Source organism: Myxocyprinus asiaticus, chromosome 33 (genome assembly GCF_019703515.2).
Source record: "Myxocyprinus asiaticus isolate MX2 ecotype Aquarium Trade chromosome 33, UBuf_Myxa_2, whole genome shotgun sequence".
In the NCBI taxonomy this organism is placed as follows: domain Eukaryota; kingdom Metazoa; phylum Chordata; class Actinopteri; order Cypriniformes; family Catostomidae; genus Myxocyprinus; species Myxocyprinus asiaticus.
The window spans coordinates 11,860,497-11,881,445 of NC_059376.1; the positions used below are offsets into that span (position 1 = coordinate 11,860,497).

The 20,949-nt window shown below is 38.0% G+C and overlaps 1 protein-coding gene across 1 annotated transcript in view; it reads left to right on the forward strand.

Annotated features, from left to right (window-relative positions):
- Positions 1–20,949, forward strand: part of LOC127423965 (transcription factor 7-like 1-B) — an 82,995-nt gene that overhangs the window by 54,553 nt on the left and 7,493 nt on the right. The window contains exons 4-7 of the mRNA XM_051668696.1: positions 864–947; positions 16,124–16,256; positions 16,346–16,448; positions 19,825–19,908. Coding sequence (XP_051524656.1) covers positions 864–947; positions 16,124–16,256; positions 16,346–16,448; positions 19,825–19,908 — 404 coding nt within the window. The remainder of the gene's footprint in view (positions 1–863; positions 948–16,123; positions 16,257–16,345; positions 16,449–19,824; positions 19,909–20,949) is intronic.

The following is a 20,949-nucleotide window of genomic DNA, read 5'->3' on the forward strand; positions in this document are numbered from 1 at the left end:
ATGAAAAGTGAACTGATATCTTACAAGTAACAGAAATTAGAACAGAACAAAAATTAGATCTGAATCCTTTCAAATCCAGATACAAAATTGAAAACATTTTGCAAAAAAAAAAAAAAAAAGCCTTCTTTTCTACTGAACACTTAGACTGGAATTACTGTTAATTTTGCTGCTACACTATCCAGTAGACTAGTTAAAAGTAAAGTTTTTCTTAATAAGCTATACATTTATATAATGTGTAGTTAGAGGTTTGTGTTCAATTTTTACATTTTCAGATTGAAAATCTGGGTCTGGGATATAATAGAGAGTAAAAAAGTTGCATTTTAAAATTTCAAAATGAAATAAAGGCATTTTTTTTTTTTTAATATTTTAAAAACCTTAAAACTACCTTGCAAAGTTTTTACCATGCCTACAGTCCCTTTAATATTGATACTTTTCAAATGCCATTTTATATTGATTTGCTAGTTTTTACTTTTACCAGACCATGACTTTCAATCTTAACATGAAAATCGATTCAAAATATGACGCTTAAAAAAAAATAGACAAAAATGTCAATATCCTGTGATGAAATGTAAACTTTTTTTCTCTGTTGCAATGTTTTAATAACATTAAAACTACCTTGCAGAGAAAAAAAAAAGTTTTATATATATATATATATATAATTTATTTATTTTATTTATTTATTTTATTTTTTTCCTGAAGCATCATATTTTGAATTGTCAAAATTATAGATAGGCATGGTAAAAACTTTGCAAGATTAGATTTGTTTGTTAAATGTGAAACCCTGGCGTATGAAAGTGTAATAGTTCCAAACACCTTAAATGTGTTTTTGTGTCTCATCTGTGTTTTGTTATTTTGTTTCACAGTATCTGCAGATGAAATGGCCTCTACTGGATGTTCCAGGCACAGCAGCTCTCAAAGACTCACGATCTCCTACTCCAGGACACTTAGTGAGTGTTTTACAGATTCACACTCACACATTCTAACATTCAGGGACACATATTTAGACACTTTCTGGTTGTCAGACTTTTGTGGAACATGTCAGTAGTTATTGTGGATACTAGAGCCCGACCGATATGGGATTTTTGAGACTGATACAGATTTTAGAGAGGGAAAATTCACCGATTACCGATGTGGTGGCCGATATATTTAATTTTTGAGCTGGAATGAAAACAGACATTTTCTATGTGGAGTTTTCACTGATTTTACACCGATATGACTATGCAAAGGTACTCAGAAGGCTGCTTTCTTAAATCTCAAAAGAACATTTGACGTTATTATCATACGTTGTCAATAAATTCTAGAAATCAACGCTGAGAAAATAAAGAATAAATAAAAATACAATAAATAGCTTAATAAACATCAGTACTGTATGTTTAGTATCAGTCAAATGCTGACCATTCAAATAAAGAATAAATAAAAATAAAATAAATAGCTAAATAAACATCAGTACTGTTTAGTATCAGTCAAATGCTGACCATTCAAATAATGAATAAATAAAAATAAAATAAATAGCTAAATAAACATCAGTACTGTTTAGTATCAGTCAAATGCTGACCATTCAAATAATGAATAAATAAAAATAAAATAAATAGCTAACTAAACATCAGTACTAGTAATTTTGAAAAGGAAAAATGATGGGGTCATTGTTTATTAAGTTTCCATTATGTATTTCACAAACTAGTTCACAACTTACCGTGAAGACACCGCTGAACTCCGCCCTGTCTGCAGAACCATCAGCTCTGTAAACAATGGAGTCGGAGCGCACTCTGCTGGACAAACTATGTTATGACACCAATTCTAAAGCATTGTTTTCTGCATTATATGTTCTGAAAAAAAGTTTTCATATCGGCACATATCGGTAAACATATATGCCGATACCGATATATCGGTAAAAGGCTAATATCGGCCGACCGATATATATCGGTCGGGCACTAGTGGATACTTTGCTAGGACACCTGTGTGACTTCATACATCCACTTAAAATCAATGGGACCAGTTGGTTACAAGTAATTGCAAAAATGGCTCAGAAAAGGTCTAGCATCATTTGTTTTAAGATACCACTTGGTTTGATATTTTGTATTGCTATTTTGGTTTGATATATACAATGAAATTCATACATTTGGAAGTGCTACCGAATTGTCTAAATACTTTTTGGGGCCACTGTAAACAAACACACAAACATTCGACACGCATCCATGCCAACATCAGTTTCAGTGCAATCCACTCCTGTGTATGCTTTCTGCGCTAAATCCCTGATTGTTTTTTTAATAAATGCAAACAGGTAGTCTTTTATTGACACGCACAAGCTCATATCGATTGTGTAATTGATGCAGCAGCGTTTGTTAGTGCTGTTGTGTGTTGTGCTTTATTAACGCTCTTGTCTTTCTAAAAATGATAAAGCAGCAGCCCACAAATTTCCTTGTGGCTGTAATGGCAATACGGTACCTGCAGCGTATTTGAAAACAAAGCCATTTGGTTTATTTGGACCACAAGTTGTGAAGTATCAAATATTTTTGGAAGCCTGCAGGGTACACTGCAAAAGTAACCAGAGATATTTTCCCAAATTAACCAAAAATGACTGTGTTACGGCTCAAACCAGAATGTGCGGAATGATGACTATGCCATTCCTTAGATGACAGTGATCTCTGTTGGATAAGAGTTGACTTCCCTGATGGCCAGATCTGTACAGAGCTGAATTCCAGTCTGCAGACGAGCTGGTTTGGGGGTTGGTAGTTTAATCATGGCTGACCTGTGGGATTTGATTCACCAATGGTAGACTGTCACGCTGCAGATGCAAGGTGATAAATTTAATCTAAGCGTTACATTCCTGCAGTGGTAAAGCAAGTGTGTGTGTGTGTGTGTTTGCAAGAATGTGTCTCAGACAAAGGCACACGCACATGCACAACATGCGGAACCTCAGATAGTGAGTCAGCCAAACTGACCCATACTGGAGGAGTGATTTTTCACCACCTAGCTAGCCATTAGATCTCATCACTTCAAACTCAAGTTTTTCTTGATCAGTGATAAATCTAATGTGTAGCGTGTTGACATTGAGCAAACATTGCTCTGTTTTAGCATCCTGACCAGCCTGACACAGCAACCAATAGCATGAGTTTGGGGTGGGGCTGTGTTTTTCGACCAATAGCAGATCGGTAAAGTGTTATGAAACCTGTTTGGAAAACGGTAATTATTTTGCATTTCTGTTTGGTGACGCTAGTGGTGCAAAAATTACACAGTGGCATCCTTCCACTTGAAAATATAGTCGCTGACACGTGGTAAGAGTTTAATTTAAAAGGCTGAGCATTTGACTGTACACAAGGAATTTCGCATCATAGCTGTTACTAATATTGTGGGTGGGGGGTTTATAAGGATGGGAAATTTAATGCGTTAATTTCTGTGTTTAATAGTTGACTGTTTAACGTGTTAAAACATTTTTATGCAAACTTCCTGAAGCTTCACTTATGTTTTTCCTCACTTCCTTTGGCTAAAATTGGCATACATATATTTCCAGGAGGTACATGCTCGATTTGACTGCACATCCTAGAACGAAAAATGATTGTGTGGAGCAGTGCACGGTAATTCATTACGCGCAACGCATGTCCCGGGCATAATAAACACGGGAGCAGATTTACTGTATGCGGCAAGGGGTGAACCAGGTGTGGGAGAGACATGGGCTAGTTGTCGTATGTATTTGCGACACCCAAAAACGTTGACTGTAATCTGAACCAGTGCCAAAAGCGAAACTGCGTGAGAGACCAAGCGTGTGCGTTTTGAGATTTTTACTTTCAGTATTCAGTTTGTTTTATATCTGTATGTATAGTGTCTAATAATGCATTGGCAATGTACACTTAATTTTATCTTGCCAATAAAGCTTGATATAAATTGAATCTGCCCATTTGACCTAATTATTAAAAAGTCCACTAGAAAATGGCAGGAGATTTTGCCCAACTTTTAGTTACAGCATGATTTTATAGTTATGTAAACATATCCATTTATCAAAGACTTATATCTGTAAAATCTTAACTTTTTTGTAAAAAAATTAATTAATTAAAATTATCATATTTTAATATGTACCATTATTAATAGCAGTTATTCAAAGAAAACTGTGATTAAGTAGTTAAATATTTTTAATCGACTCACAGGCCTAGTTTTTAGCACAACTGGAATGCTGCATTTTTTTGCAACCAACAAGCATCTAAGACCCGAAACTATCTATTTTGTAACAAACATTACAGTATAAAATAATACTTAACAGATCAATAATTCAGCAACATTCAATATGTGAATGAGTATAATTGGTCAAAAATAACATCATTTGACTAATTAAAGTTATGAAAGTTGTAATTAAAGTGTTACCTTTTCAACTTTAGTAATTATTCCTAATCTTAAAAGTACAGTTTGCCTATCTCGCAGCTAGTAGTGGGTTTTAATGACCAATTTGTTGCTCTTATTCAGTATGATAAATATAATTTTTTCCTTTTGTCTTGCCCTGTGGCCAGACTGGGCGTACATTGTGACATCATGAATCCAGAGGGATGATTGACAATGTCATCATTGACTCTTTGGGAGCCAGAGGGCACTCAGAATGTGTATGTGATGTTTGTTTCAGTCTCCACAAACCCGTCTCAAACTCTTTTTCACAGTGACCCCTGAACTCTCTAACCTTTTAAGCACACCATGGGATTGTCCTTATAAAACACAGTGTGCCTTGTTTCACCGGCACCCAGCCCTGTAAGTGGGCTTTTATTGTATTTGCTTCATATATAACATTGTAAAATGCATGCACCCACATTACGGGGCCAGCAGAAAATGTGAATGTTTAGATGGGTAATGGCAATCAAATTAGCTGCACTTGAACAGTAAAAAGTAAGGACTTTATGAGAACGCATTCACCATGACACCAAGCATTGTCCCTTTTTTTATGCCAGACCGCTAGAAAGGAGGGATTTGCCTAACCTTGGTGTTGGCTACAGGATTGTTTGAGAACAAAAACTGATCTTGAATGTCAGAATGCGTTGAGGGGAGATTGCATCAGGGTGTGAAGAGGGTAACTGAGGGGCAGCTTCAGGTGTGATTTTATGTTTTATGTTATGTAATCTCATTAACCCTATGGTGAGCAAACTGTATCACCAAACAGCAACACTACACCGCGTAGCTGAAGAATGTCACACATAGGGATGCACAATTAATCAAAATAAAATCTAAATCGCTATATGACCATGTGCGATTATTAAACGGCAAAGGGCTGCGATTTAAATAAATAAATAGTCTGTTCACAATGCTCGCTTCAAAGTTTATGCACGCTGCTCTTTCCTGTCTGTATTGTGTTACTGCATCATTAGTGTTTTCAGAGCGATTTTTGGGCTTCACAACTGCTCTCATTTGCTTATGAGCAGTGAACACATGAAGTGCTCCAGATTCACTTTTATTTCAGCTTTGCTTGAAGGGATAGTTCACCCAAAAATGAAAATTCTCTCATCATTTACTCACCCTCGTGCCATCCCAGATTACCGGCATCCATCCACGTGAGCTCCATGAGGACAGTGTCAGTGGCATAAGCCGAGGTGTGTGACACCTGTGGGCATGAATTAGAGTCAAAAGGGCCTGTAAGAATGATAATTTTATTTCGTTTCTTTCTGCTGAACTCAAAGATTTTTAGAAGAATATTTCAGCTCTGTAGGTCCATACAATACAAGTGAATGGGTGCCAAAATTTTGAAGCTCCAAAAATCACACAATGCAGCATTAAAGTAATCCATAAGACTCCAGTGGTTAAATCAGTGTCTTCAGAAGTGATATGATAGGTGTGGGTGAGAAATCATAGATTCAAACAGATAAAAAAAAAAAATTCAACAAGTCATTTTTTACTATAAATTCTCCTCCATGCTCAGTCAATCTCAATTTTAAATTTCATTTTCAAATTTTTCTTCTTGTGTTTTAATAATTCACATTCGTCGTGCATATCGCCCCCTTCTGGGCAGGGGGAAGAATTTTTTTTTAAGGACTTATATATTGATCTGTTTCTCACCCACACCTATCATATCACTTCTGAGATATGGATTAAAACACTGGAGTCATATGGTTTACTTTTATGCTGCCTTTATGTGCTTTTTGGAGATTCAGATTTTTGGCACCCATTCAATTGCATTTTATGGACCTACAGAGCTGTAAAATTCTTCTAAAACTCATAATTTGTGTTCTGTAGAAGAAAGTAAGACATACACATCTGGGATGGCATGTCAAGTCATTTTTATTTGTATACGCTTTTCACAACACACACGTTTCAAAGCAGCTTTACAGAAAATCATGCCTTAACAGAAAATGAAACTTTTATATCTTATAAAGTCTTAGTCATCATTGTGTAGTTTGATAAAAATATGATTGTAAATTGTGTATAAATAATTAAGTAAATAATTTTATTTAGAATCCTATTTAGCAAGCTGAAGGCGACTGTGGCAAGGAACACAAAACTCCATAAGATGTTGGTTAATGGAGAAAAATAACCTTGGGAGAAACCAGGCTCACTGTGGGGGCCAGTTCCCTTCTGGCTAAACAGCATGAATATAATGTAGGGCTGGAACGGTACATGTATCCGTGCCAAACCGAACGGATACAAGGCCTTTGGTATGGCACACGCAGTCACACGAATGATTACATATCATAGCATGTGTGAAACCATTATTAAAACAACATATAATGAATACTATATGAAAAAAAGATTGCGGAGCAACACGGGACCGCACGGAACAAAACTTAAATGAACGGAGCGCCAGATAGTACACTAGAAACTGCAGATCAGATAAATGCATGTGAATTATACTAGCTAGCTCTCTAGCTAGACAAAATATAAATATGTCAGACTTATATAAAACAGAGATTGAAGATCCACCGCTGTCTCTAAAATCTGTTGCTTGGGAGCATTATGGTTTTGCAGTAAACACAGTAATACTGGGCAACGAGTAGTGAACAGGACGAAGACTGTGTGTTGGCTCTGTTTCATCGAAGTCGGGTATGTCTCAGGAAGCACATCTAACATGGTGACTCATTTGCAGTGACATCATCCACATGTGTCTCTTGAGCTTACGGGAGCAAATCATAACCAGCCTGTGCAAGTTAGTCTCGCCACGGCGTTCAAGCAGCCTCTCGCTGCAAGCTCAGACAGAACTAAAGTGATAACGAATTCCATAGGAGTAATATTTCAACAGCAGGGGACATTATCAATGCTAACAGATCGCCCTCTCCTCTGATAATGTGGATATTCAGATTTTCCTGAAAAAAACTTGAAAATTGAGTGATAAGTACAAGTGGTGAGCTGAAAGGTAAAAGACACAGATCAGTGCAAAAGGCACTGCTAATGTTTTCATTTTGTTACAATTATTATAAAATGTGACCCAAAAATTGAGGTACATACCGAACTGTGAATTTTGTGTACCGTTGCAGTCCTAATATAATGCCAATATTAGTTTTTTGTGCGCAGTGCAAGTCATGGTTTTAAAATTAGCAAAATAATTAAGTGTTAAGGGCCAGTGTTTAAACAAAGATGTTGTATGAACTGTAAGATTAATGACTAATGTCTTTGAAATCCATCCTGGATTAACTGCAGAAGTTCATATAGATGCATTGTCAATTCATTCGGTTCTGTTGGCAATTAATTGATAGTCTATGTATTCCATTTTAAGATTGTAGTCCATCATTAGACCAAGGTGATGCAGGCTGAGATCAGGATGGCATGAGGGTGAGTAAATGATGAGAGAATTTTTATTTTTGGGTGTACAATCGCTTTAAGTCCAAATTATTTTGGCTGCTACAAGTTAATATACAAATACAATTAATACACCACATGGTATTTGTGAACAGTGGCGAAGATGTTAAAATAAGGAGCACATTAAACAGCTGTTGTGAATGTGAATTTAGCTACACACACACTCTTCATGCAGGTGTCGGCAAAATAAGATTTTGACAGTTGAGAACTCAGTGGTTTAACTGAACCGCAAAGCAATGCCCTGTGCAAGTTAAGATTTTATCACAGAAATAAATTACTATTTAGAATAATTATTATAATAATAATCAATATAATATTCAAGTTACCTATCACAAAGTGTACAAAGGTACACAGTGGACTGGTACAATGTGAATACGAAGAAGACAAGTGTGAACACTTAAAGAGTAGCTTTTTTTATTCGCAGTAGAACATGGACAAAACGTTACAAAATTTTGGTTAAAAGGGATCACTTACTAGTTTTTTGTTCATCATATCAATTCGCAATCGTAGTATTTTTTAAAGTAATTGCAGTAAGACTTTGTCCAAATGTGCAGCCCTAATCACACATATGATCCTTTAGAAGGACAAATATTTTCTGCACCACTAGTGGCACCAAACAGAATCGCAAAACACTGTTTTCAAACGAGTTTCAAACTTGTCTGCCATTGTTTGGACAAACAGGTACCCCCGCCCCCATCTCACAGCATTAATTGAGGTAAGGACGTTATGTTGTGCAAGAGACATTGTACGGGTGATTGTATACATATAAATGGGAGAAATTGTAGCGCTAAATATGGCGGCAAAAGGAATGGGGAGTCAGTCACATTTTTGATGGAGACATTTCAGTTTAATCGAAAATGTGCATGCACATTAGCTGGACCAACCTGAAAAATTGCATTTTGTTATGTTTTTGGGCTAAAGAAGCTCAATTTATGCCATTGTTGTCAGATTTTATTCTAGATTTGAACATAATCTTGACCAACAGTTTGGGATCTCTGCCTTTCCTGATTCAAGTGATAGATGTACTTGCATGACTGAAAATAGCTGTCCGGAGATGTTACAAATACACTTCACCTTTTATTTTTGCACTCGAGGGGTTTTTAAATTGATCTCCACAAGTTTTGTCAAATTATAACAACTGTACCAAGACAACATTCAAATTTAACAAACAGGTCAATCTGCGTTTAAGTATTTATTCTTTACTGTCTTTTTTTCCCTCATCCTCTCACAAACACTCACAAGCTGAGGTTTGTCAGATTGAGCCCATAAGGTCTCTGTGGTAATGTGTTATTCTGTTCACTCCAAAATGTTCAATAATGCACGAGACAGGTTTGCTTAGTTTTCTGCTGAACCTCCGTGTGTGTGTGTGTGTGTGTGTGTGTGTGTGTGTGTGTGTGTGTGTGTGTGTGTGTGTGTGTGTGTGTGTGTGTGAGGACTCAACGAGGCCCTCGCTGTTTTAGTGTGTCAGCATGTGATAAGTTAGGCTAGTTGATTGAGTTAGCGTAGCGATGAGGGCTCAGATGGGAACGATTATGTGGGTTGCGGTTGGGGCTCCATATTGTACACAACCAACCACTGATTGTGTGGGAGTTTTTCAATACATCACAGTAGAGAATTGTGGCTCTTGAGGTGGAGCAACAGGACATATTCATATTTCTCACTCCCTCAATCTTTGACTTGTTTTTTGTAGTGAAAGATACCGAATGACCCACAACCCCATCCTGGAAAAAAGATGTTGATATGCTGGAGACATATAAATATACAGTATGTATTAGGGATGTGCCAGAAGCCGAATACCGTATTTAGAAAGGCATGAATAATGACTTCAAAACAAATATAGAATATTAATATTATTATTATTATTATTATTTGGCTATTAGTATGAATAGGCATATACGATACATTTTATTCATAGAAACTATAAATGTATTAGAGTAACATTTAAAAATGGGCATTTTATTTAGTTTTGAGGCACTTCTGGTTAAGCCCCGCCCACACGCGGTTCAATCCGAATACAGATACAGATAATTTTGCAATAGGAACAGATTCAGATACAGGTAATGGCTTTGCTGCACACCCCTAATATGTATAACATACTGTATATACACAAATATATATATATATATATATATATATATATATATATATATATAGACATATTTACAAGCGATAAATGAATCACAGATGTTTCATTCGAGGGCTCTTAAAATATGTGTTAACAAATATCACACATTCATGTATATTTAGAAATGTCAAATCATTTCTACATTTTATTATAAAAAAAAAAAGGCATATTTATTAATAACTTTTATATTTGTAAGTTACCATGCCAAAAATATCAATCTTTTTACATGTATAAACAGTTAAGAAGTTTTTAATGACATAAAATAGTTTTCGATTAAAATCATTGGCTTAAGAATGATTTATAATTCCACCGGGTCAAAATTGACCCGCAAATGGTGCATGTAGATTCTAAACACAATAGAACTTGGGCACTGGTAAAACATAATTTAAATTATGAAATAGTTATGAAGAAAAAAAATATTTCAAAATATTACAAATTTTGTCTGCTTGTGTTTCATGAGTTTAGGCACATTGTGTTCACTTGAGATTCATAATAAAATGTATAAATGTGTGTGTTGGTCAGTTGTGTTTTTTTTTTTTTTTTTTTTTTTTTTTTTTTTTTTTTGCCTTTTTGTTAAGCAGATGGGATCCCAGGAAAAAAAAAAAAAAAGACAAAAATTATGTCCACATACGCAATCAAACCAAACAACCACTTGAGCTTTCTGTGAGTGTATTTGCTTTTTTGTTAATGTGTGTCCTTCTTAATGCTGACGTCATGTTCTGCCCACTCTCACATCTGCTTCCTGTTCAATAGACAAACAAGCCTTGGCTATCCCAGCATGCCATGCACTCTCCTTTTTTTCCTTACAGAGTTTTTGAAATGATTCTTTAAATCCCAGAACCTCCCACTGAAAAAGAGAAAGCAACACACACACACACACACAGAGCTGAGGAGGTCGTTTGGTTTGTTGGTAACTCTTGTACCCAGGGGCTGTTTGCCTAGTAATTTACCACAGATGTGAAGCATTCAGAATCATGTTTGGCTGAGCAAAATCCTCCTCCCCTCTTCAACACAGAATCAACAGTCAACAGCCGACCTGTCTCCTCAGCCTGGCCCAGCAGAGTAGTGCCCTCTTGGCCGGACCGCCACCATGCAATCTGTGCAAACCCAACACCGAGGCTGACACTAATGCCATGTAGCTGCAAACATTTTCATTTCTGGAGCTCTGATTTTTGCCATGCTCTCTCATGCTTATGTCTCCTGGTCTTATTGTGAATTAGTAATCTTTGCATGTCATTCCAAAGAAATAAAATGTTTGTCTTTGTAATGCCTGATTCAGATTATAGAAGTAAAATGGGTTGTGACCATCTTTTTATGTTGACTTTAAAAATCTGTCCTCTTTCCCAGTTTAATATGCAGAGTGAGTTATAAGTAAGCCATTCATAGGTTGATTTTCCCCAGAGGAAAAGTTGGATATGTGGCTCTTTAAACATTGTTCTGGTTGGTTGGTCGAGCGACCTGACATAGCAACATTGGCTCAACCAAGCAGGACTATCTAGTTGGGTGACCAGCATCAGATGTGGGGTGTGTTTAGGAAACCCATTTGAAAATGGTCATTATTTTTGCAATTTCCTTTTGATGAGGCTTGTGCAGAAATTACACACTTCACCTTTAAACTTTTGAAACAGCCATAGTAGTTTGTTTACCTAACACCAAAACAAGCCATTGCACCACTTTGACAATTTTCATTTCTTCGAGAACCTAAAGCCGTGTTTGCACAGAATGATTTTGGCCACGATTTTGCCATCTAAGACAAATTTCGAAGATTTCTCTTGTCATAGGGCAAAATCGGCAGTCTTTTTTTGCTTAGCGCAGGGGTGTCCAAACTTTTCAGTCGAGGGCCAAAAGTAAAAAAAAAAAAAAAAATAAGTTGCTGCAGGGCTGCTGTAATAATTAAAAAAAAAGTTCTAGATGCATAATCCAAGCATAGGCTAATCTTTGTATTGTACGTTTAATATAATATAAGTTTTAATCATAAATTGTGCTCTATGGTATTGCTTATGTTGACCCTACATGTAAATAAAGAATATGCTATTTCACTCACCAAAAACACTTATAATGGAGCTTTGATGTGTCTTATACGAAATATACATACTTATTCCATTTTTATCTTTTTGACGTCCCTTCAGTGTCACTGCAAAGCATATACTGAACTGCTACTGAGCAGTGTTGGGTGTGACCCATCACAATAATCTGAATCAGATTACATTTGGAAAGTGATGTTAGGAATTACTCTTTATTTTTCAACTATTCAATCATAGTTTCTGTTCTGTTGTTACTTTCGTTACAAATACATTTTTAATTTGATCAAAATTGTTGCGCTTCATTTTATTTTGTAGACGCGCATGTATATGCTGAGCATGCGCTTCAGGCACAGATGTGCAAGTGTTAAGCGCTCTCTCCTACAGTATGTCCTCACTCAGATGGCAGTGGGATGCCTGTGAATATTTTTTCTTGGCTGAAGGAAACATCAGAACGAACCAATTAATTACATCATACTTCCCAGTGCTACAGAGGATGTTCTGGGACAGTATGCTCAGTTCGGGCATCTCTGTGCATGCTTAAAGGAATAGTTCACCCAAAAATGAAAATTTGCTTATAATTTACTCACCCTCAAGCCATCCAAGATATATCTGAGTTTCTTTCTTCATCAAAACAGAATTGAAGACTCTTAGGATTTCATTTCAGGCCTCCTCCTCTAAAATTATCAGCAAATTTTCATTTTTGGTTGAACTATTCCTTTAATAAACTCCTTGCAGCTGCATGCACAGCAGCAGCTCTACTTAGTTGTACGATGCGAGGTATCAGGACATTTTAACGAGAACAAGTACATGTGAAGTATCTAACCTGATGCCAATCCTTTAATAAATGCACTATTCTTTCTGCATGGCGCGTCATCCTTGGAATTGAGTATTTCAAACTCCCGTTGAACTCAGCCAGTGGATGAAGCTGGTGGCAACAGCACAGAACACACAAGTGGGGACAATGTGCTGTTAATAGTGGCTGTATGTGAAAGCGACATCCATAGCTCTTCCAGAGTGTTTACCAACATGGTTCAGGGGCAGTCCGAGGGCCGGTGCGAAGTTTTGAACTGTTCCACGCTTCCACCACAGAAGAGCCCATTCCGGGGCTGAAAACCTGGTTCGACACCAGCCCCAAAAGCTTGTTGGTGCCAGACGGGCTGGTTTGAGTATTTCTGTAACTGCTGATCTCCTGGGATTTTCACACACAACAGTCTCTTGGATTTACTCCGAATGGTGCCAAAAACAAAAAAACATCCAGTGAGCGGCAGTTCTGTGGATGGAAATGCCTCGTTGATGAGAGAGGTCAGCAGAGAATGGCCAGACTGGTTCGAACTGACAAAGTCTATGGTAACTCAGATAACCGCTCTGTACAATTGTGGTGAGAAAAATATAATCTCAGAATGCTATCCTGAGATGCGGGTTGGTTCTGTTTTGGCGGCACGAGGGGGACCTACACAATATTAGGCAGGTGGTTTTAATGTTGTGGCTGATCAGTGTATATGCTATGGCAAAACTCCAAATATAACCATCTGCTACACCAATGATAATTATGATTCCACTGTTATGGTTTACAGAATTTAGCAAGTTAAGCCATAGTTCATACAAAATATTGTAATTACGTTACCTGTCATCTTCAGCATAGATGTCGTCTCTGACAATCTTGTTGAGCAATGTAATAACGTTGGATTTCATTACTCCGTTTATTTAAATATGTCCTCAAAAACAAGAGTAAAAGCTGTACACAAACACTGTTGTTTATGGGCAGGTAGTCACGTAACCCATTACGTCACCATTTGTTTATAGGCAGGTATAGTAGTCGCATAACCCATTACGTCACCGTTCGGTTCTGAAGTCAGTGGAAAAGCGCAGCCGGTTTACAAAAGGCTCCGGATTGCCCCAGCTGTGAACCAGCGGAGCACAGGCTCGGCATGCAAACCATCGCCATTTCAGTGGAAAAGGGCTACCAGTGTCCAGAATATGATTTTCATATAATTTCTCCATAGCGGGCCAAATTCTGTTCTGTGATAGTCAGAGAGCTGCAAATGGCCTGCGGGGCAGACTTTGGGCACCCCTGGCATTGTGAGTTATGTTTACAGACAGCCGATTAATTGCCTTTGCAAAGAATCTTAGTCTCTGACAAAGTTATGGCAGTGTACGATTTTGTCATCTGAGACCAATTTCAGGGATCGTAAAATATTTCACTTGTCGCAGGGCAGAATCGGCGGTCTTTGATTGCTTTGTGTGACGTGTTCATTGACAGCCGATGAATTGCCTTTGCAGTGTCAGAAATTTTGCGTTACAGTTCTGTAGTGTGACAGTTGAGATAAAACACCCAATCAGCGCTGTCAATCGGGACGATTAGAACCAAAGTCTTTACTACGATGTGTATAGTACAGTCTGACAATGTTGCACAGTGTGCCTTAGCTTTTACCCAAGATCTCAATGGATCATATCCTACAGTCAGACTAGCAACATTCGTAAAGGACCATAAAATGTGTGTACCCGGCTGAAACGGTCATGGAGATAAACTTGTGGAGTAATGGCTAGAAGAAATAAGTATGAAGATATATATAAATTATAATTTTTTTTTCTTTCCTCTCTTTATACAGTAGTTCTGCTTATGCCCAAACTCCAGAATCACTTCACTGTGGTTTCAGCAATGTTTTCACAATGAAATATTGATGTAGTCATTCCTTAGTCCTACTGATGTGCTGCCCAAACCACAACATCTCTCCCTCACTTTCACTAACAAACAAACACTAGTCTACCTAACTTCAGTCTGCTGTGAAGATATGGGTTTTATTTCCTTCCTTGAATGTTCAGTTGATAAAATATATACTGTATATCCTATATGTGTAACATCTACTGCCATGCAGTCTGTTGTTTAGGTTGATTTATGTTGGATGTTTTGCTGTGAATTAATGTCAAGAGAGATGTGTGATGGTTATGTGTTGTGAAGACAGGCTGTGTACATAGTTTTAGTGTGGCAGTGGGTGTGTGAAGCTGTCTGGCACATGGTTCAGCTCTCCCAGCATTCCTTGGTGCAGGGCCAGATTGCTTCATGCTTTCTTGTAACACACACGTACAGATATACCCTCATACATAAGCAACCACTGGCCTATTTTTACCCAAGAACTATTACATTTACCATTTACCACCACACTCATACACACTCATTGGTTTTATGTAGTTAGAGTACTTTTGTTAAAATACATCATCAAATGGTATTCTCAACTTTGTTTTTGAGAGCTGAACTACTTCTGTGGTGTGACGCATTTTAGAGTGAAACCGAATGTTCAGCAAGAAAGAAAATAGGCTGAGCTTGATTAAATCCTTGTGGATTTTATTGGATTGTGAAAAGTGAGAACATGCTGGAATGTTATGTTATTGGTTAATTTTCTTTTTTACCCACCTTCGTGGCCTTGGTTATATCAGCTCAAAATAAATATTATTTCAGAAGTGGAGGATGTTATTACATTTTGAGGAAACTTCTTCTTTTGAATAACATGCACAGATGAATCAATCACAATAAGATCAGGGGCATTTATTAAGAAACACGATTTTTAATTTTTTGAAGAAATCCCTATAAAAAACTCACTGCCACAACGCTAGGCTCTTATGGGTGGTTGCTCAGTTGTTGCTAGGCAGTTCTGAGCAGAGGTCGACAGATATATCAGTTTTAACGATTAATTGGTGCAAATAGTTGCTTTGACTATCGGCAAATAAACGCTAAAAGTGCTGATTTGAGAAAAACATTTTTTACACTTGTTGCCTCTATTTTAAAAACATAATTGGCTAATTAATCGGTTATTGTCCTTTTCAGCTGAGTTATCGTATCAGCAAAATCCAGCATTGGTCGACTTCTAGTTCTGAGTGTTTTAAGAGGGTTGCAATACAGTTTTTGGACGGTTGCTTGGGTGTTCATGGTGGTTACTAGGTGGTTGCATATTGGCCCAAATCAAAAGATTCCAACCCCAGTTTCTGTTATTCTGGTCCCTAAATATGGCTTGGATCCCTGCTTAAACAATAAAACAGGCAAAAAATTAATCTCAGACTAAGTTACTAGACTAAGGCAAATAGGCTAAGGAATTCTTTTTAATTAGTTCTATCTTCTGACAGTGAAAATCTCCTCAACTTGCCACACAATTTGAGATATCATTCATGTCTGTTGCACAGTTAAGTGATGTAATACTTAACTCTCTCTCTTTCTCAGTCTAATAAGGTCCCGGTGGTCCAGCATGCTCACATGCACCCCCTGACCCCCCTCATCACCTACAGCAATGAACACTTCTCTCCAGGAACTTCTCCAGCCCACCTCTCCCCAGAGATACTGGACCCAAAGACAGGTATTACACACTCCTTAAACACTCTTTATTTCGGTTCACTGATGCTTGCGTGTCCCATCATATGAAGTGACTGCACATCTCTTATTCAGGTATCCCACGGACCCCCCACCCTTCAGAGCTGTCCCCCTACTACCCCCTGTCCCCAGGGGCAATGGGGCAGATCCCTCACCCTCTGGGGTGGCTTGTTCCACAGTGAGTTTCCCAAACCTCTTCAGTTACTATACGCATGCAACACACACAGAAAAACTCAAGAAACATTTACTTTGAAAGTAAAGGGTCCACAGCTAGAATGAAAAAGGGTTTTACATTTTGAAGCCTTTTCTGAACCCTCACTGCTTCAAGATGGCGCCGAGTATGACTGCTGCGCTGCGAGCGCCGACTTGTTAGGTGTACAGGTGCATCTCAATAAATTAGAATGTCGTGGAAAAGTTCATTTATTTCAGTAATTCAACTCAAATTGTGAAACTCGTGTATTAAATAAATTCAATGCACACAGACTGAAGTAGTTTAAGTCTTTGGTTCTTTTAATTGTGATGATTTTGGCTCACATTTAACAAAAACCCACCAATTCACTATCTCAAAAAATTAGAATACATCATAAGACCAATAAAAAAAACATTTTTAGTGAATTGTTGGCCTTCTGGAAAGTATGTTCATTTACTGTATATGTACTCAATACTTGGTAGGGGCTCCTTTTGCTTTAATTACTGCCTCAATTCGGCGTGGCATGGAGGTGATCAGTTTGTGGCACTGCTGAGGTGGTATGGAAGCCCAGGTTTCTTTGACAGTGGCCTTCAGCTCATCTGCATTTTTTGGTCTCTTGTTTCTCAGTTTCCTCTTGACAATACCCCATAGATTCTCTATGGGGTTCAGGTCTGGTGAGTTTGCTGGCCAGTCAAGCACACCAACACCATGGTCATTTAACCAACTTTTGGTGCTTTTGGCAGTGTGGGCAGGTGCCAAATCTTGCTGGAAAATTAAATCAGCATCTTTAAAAAGCTGGTCAGCAGAAGGAAGTATGAAGTGCTCCAAAATTTCTTGGTAAATGGGTGCAGTGACTTTGGTTTTCAAAAAACACAATGGACCAACACCAGCAGATGACATTGCACCCCAAATCATCACAGACTGTGGAAACTTAACACTGGACTTCAAGCAACTTGGGCTATAAGCTTCTCCACCCTTCCTCCAGACTCTAGGACCTTGGTTTCCAAATGAAATACAAAACTTGCTCTCATCTGAAAAGAGGACTTTGGAACACTGGGCAACAGTCCAGTTCTTCTTCTCCTTAGCCCAGGTAAGATGCCTCTGACGTTGTCTGTGGTTCAGGAGTGGCTTAACAAGAGGAATACGACAACTGTAGCCAAATTCCTTGACATGTCTGTGTGTGGTGGCTCTTGATGCCTTGACCCCAGCCTCAGTCCATTCCTTGTGAAGTTCACCCAAATTCTTGAATCGATTTTGCTTGACAATCCTCATAAGGCTGCGGTTCTCTCAGTTGGTTGTGCATCTTTTTCTTCCACACTTTTTCCTTCCACTCAACTTTCTGTTAACATGCTTGGATACAGCACTCTGTGAACAGCCAGCTTCTTTGGCAATGAATGTTTGTGGCTTACCCTCCTTGTGAAGGGTGTCAATGATTGTCTTCTGGACAACTGTCAGATCAGCAGTCTTCCCCATGATTGTGTAGCCTAGCGAACCAAACTGAGAGACCATTTTGAAGGCTCAGAAAACCTTTGCAGGTGTTTTGAGTTGATTAGCTGATTGGCATGTCACCATATTCTAATTTTTTGAGATAGTGAATTGGTGGGTTTTTGTTAAATGTGAGCCAAAATCATCACAATTAAAAGAACCAAAGACTTAAACTACTTCAGTCTGTGTGCACTGAATTTATTTAATACACGAGTTTCACAATTTGATTTGAATTAATGAAATAAATTAACTTTTCCACGACATTCTAATTTATTGAGATGCACCTGTATATTGTATATTGTGTTGTATAACAAGATGTGTAAACTGTGTTATGTGTAAATCAGATGTTTATTGTAATTATCATACTGCTATGTTGCTTGGAACTGCACCCAAGACTTTCACCCACTGTTGCACTTGTGTATATGGTTGAGTGACAATAAAGGGATTTGATTTGATTTTGAAGCCCCGTTCACATTGTCAGCGATTTTTTTCGCTAGATGTTGCTAGTGTCTGTTTTTCATGTAGCTAGTGAGCGTTCCTACTGCTGTCGCTCTAATGTTATTGGTTGGCTGCACAACTGGCCATCGCTTTTGAAAATCTGATCACAGAGATGAGCTAGATTGCCAGTAAAATAAATATATAATTTTATTTGAAAAGGAATCATTTGTTTTGCCTCTAATAATGAACATTCTGCAGGGGAGAGTGCTTCTATATAAACTAGAGCTGTGCTCAATGCATCTAATCATGAACAAGACGAATAATCAGTTAACTATTAATGTATGAATTAAATTCACTCAATGTCGACGGTTTCTGGTACATTATCCAATTTGATAAGAGATCAGTTTACTTGCCACTAAAAATGAGCATTCTGGGCGGGAAAGTGTTATTAACTGCAACAAAGCTCAATGCATTATATCAATATAAAGATCGATCTTTCATTGTATCAATCAAACTCACTCAGAATGCTGACAATTTCCATGCATCACTGTTTTATTTTATCCATATACAGAAACATGATATAGAACAGTGAAATTGATGACAACAACAACTCCTCCGTCTTTACTGCACTCGTCTCCATTATTTCACAGTAGACAGATGACGTCTTTTTCCATTGGCTGTCACTGAGCGATATTGCTCTGCATAAAGTTAAACTTTTCTCAACATTGTTACATCTGTTGACATGCCTACATCATGCCACCAGTGGTCACTGTCGCTCGAGTCGCCAGAAGTCACCAGCTCTCATTGAAAATGAATGGTCTCCTGTCACATCTAGCAACAAAATCGCCGATGTGAACGGGCTTGATGCTTTAGAACAGGGGTGTCAAACTCTGTTCCTGGAGGGCCACAGTCCAGCAGAATTTAGCTCCAACCCTAATTAAACACACTTGAAGCAGCTAATCAAGGTCTTCAGGAGTGCTTGAAGATTACAAGGAGGCATTTTGGAGCACAGCTGGAACTAAACTCTGCAGAGCTGCGGCCCTCCAGGAACTGAGTTTGACACCCCTGCTTTAGAAGAATGTGTTTAAATTTCACAAAGAACTGTGTATTCTTTCATTCTTTAGAAAAACATTTTAGATCCCAGAAACCAATACACTAATCTGAAGAACCTTTAATGAAACATGAAGAACTTTTGGGCCTTCAAAGAGTCTCTTAAGAACCATAAGTCCAGCTCAAAAACATACAGAGCAAAAAAGGTTTTTGATAAGACAAGGGTTCCTTGCTGAATGTGAGGTGCTGTGGAGATGGGTTCTTCATTGGCCAATGTTAGTCGTGTAGTGTGTGTTTGACTGAATCAGACTGTGTGATGTATCGGTCTATCACTTCTGTGAAAAACCTTGATTTCTAAGAGTGTATCTCTTAATTTACCTTTCTATCTCAGGCAAGGCCAACATATGTACCCCATTGCCGCTGGTGGTTTTCGTCACCCTTACCCAGCTCTTGCCATGAACGCATCTATGTCCAGGTGAGTGTTTGTGCTTCCAGTTTCATTTTCTCATGAAAGTTGTTCCTAGCTCCTTGCACTGGCCCCTATTTGGAGTTCATTCATACACATTCAAGATCTGTATTGGTCAAGAGCAACTCTTATTTCAGTGATAGCCCTGAATTAAATATGAACAATCTGTACTGAGCCTCTCTTGTTTTGTGTGTAAGAGAATGCTGAATTATTCATACAGAGATATATACTCCATCCTCCTGCAGACCTTAAATACCATTGTCAGTACAAGCAAGTGCAAGCCCAGCTGTGCTTGTTTTTTTAGTGGCATTTATGTGTTTTCAAAATGACCATGCTTTTCTGTCCTTTTACTGAAGACCATATCTCATAGTTAGGGTCTATTCACAGAAGGCTTTTTCTGAAGAAATTCTGAATGGTTACCCGTGCAAAACTTGGCACCATGATGCTAAGAAATCTACTGGTCCGAGTCAAAAAAGCCTTTATGATATGACGATATGAAACTGTGTCTGCCTGTGTCTCAAGACATCTCTATTTTCACCAAATTGGGCTGGTTTTGAGCTATGAGGAGGTTTTACCTGCTATTATATACCTCAGCGAGCAGTGGTCTTTCTATGGAAAAACTGACTTTAATGAAAAACGGAGAAGGGGGAGAGAGAGCATCAGTCAATTTTTCTGGTGCTTGATGATGACAGTGCTTCATTGTGCGTTCACTTCACCAGAAAATCACGGCACTGGGGTCTCTAAGGTGTCCCATTCAGCCCGTTGTAGGAAGTGGTTTCCATGGATTTTGGAAAAGGGTTTATGTGCTTGGGGCTAAATGGTCTCGGGTGTCGTGCTTCATTACATTACCAAGGTTACCGCACAACTGGCACTTATACCTATAACAGGAGCAGATAAAGAAGCTTTTGAGTAGGTCTTTATTTTGACTGAATATGACATATGAACAGAAATAAGAGTGTGTTTTGGTCAAGATGGAGCATTAAGGCCTACAGTTGAAGTCAGAAATTTACATACACTTAGGTTGAAGTCATTAAAACTCATTTTTTAACC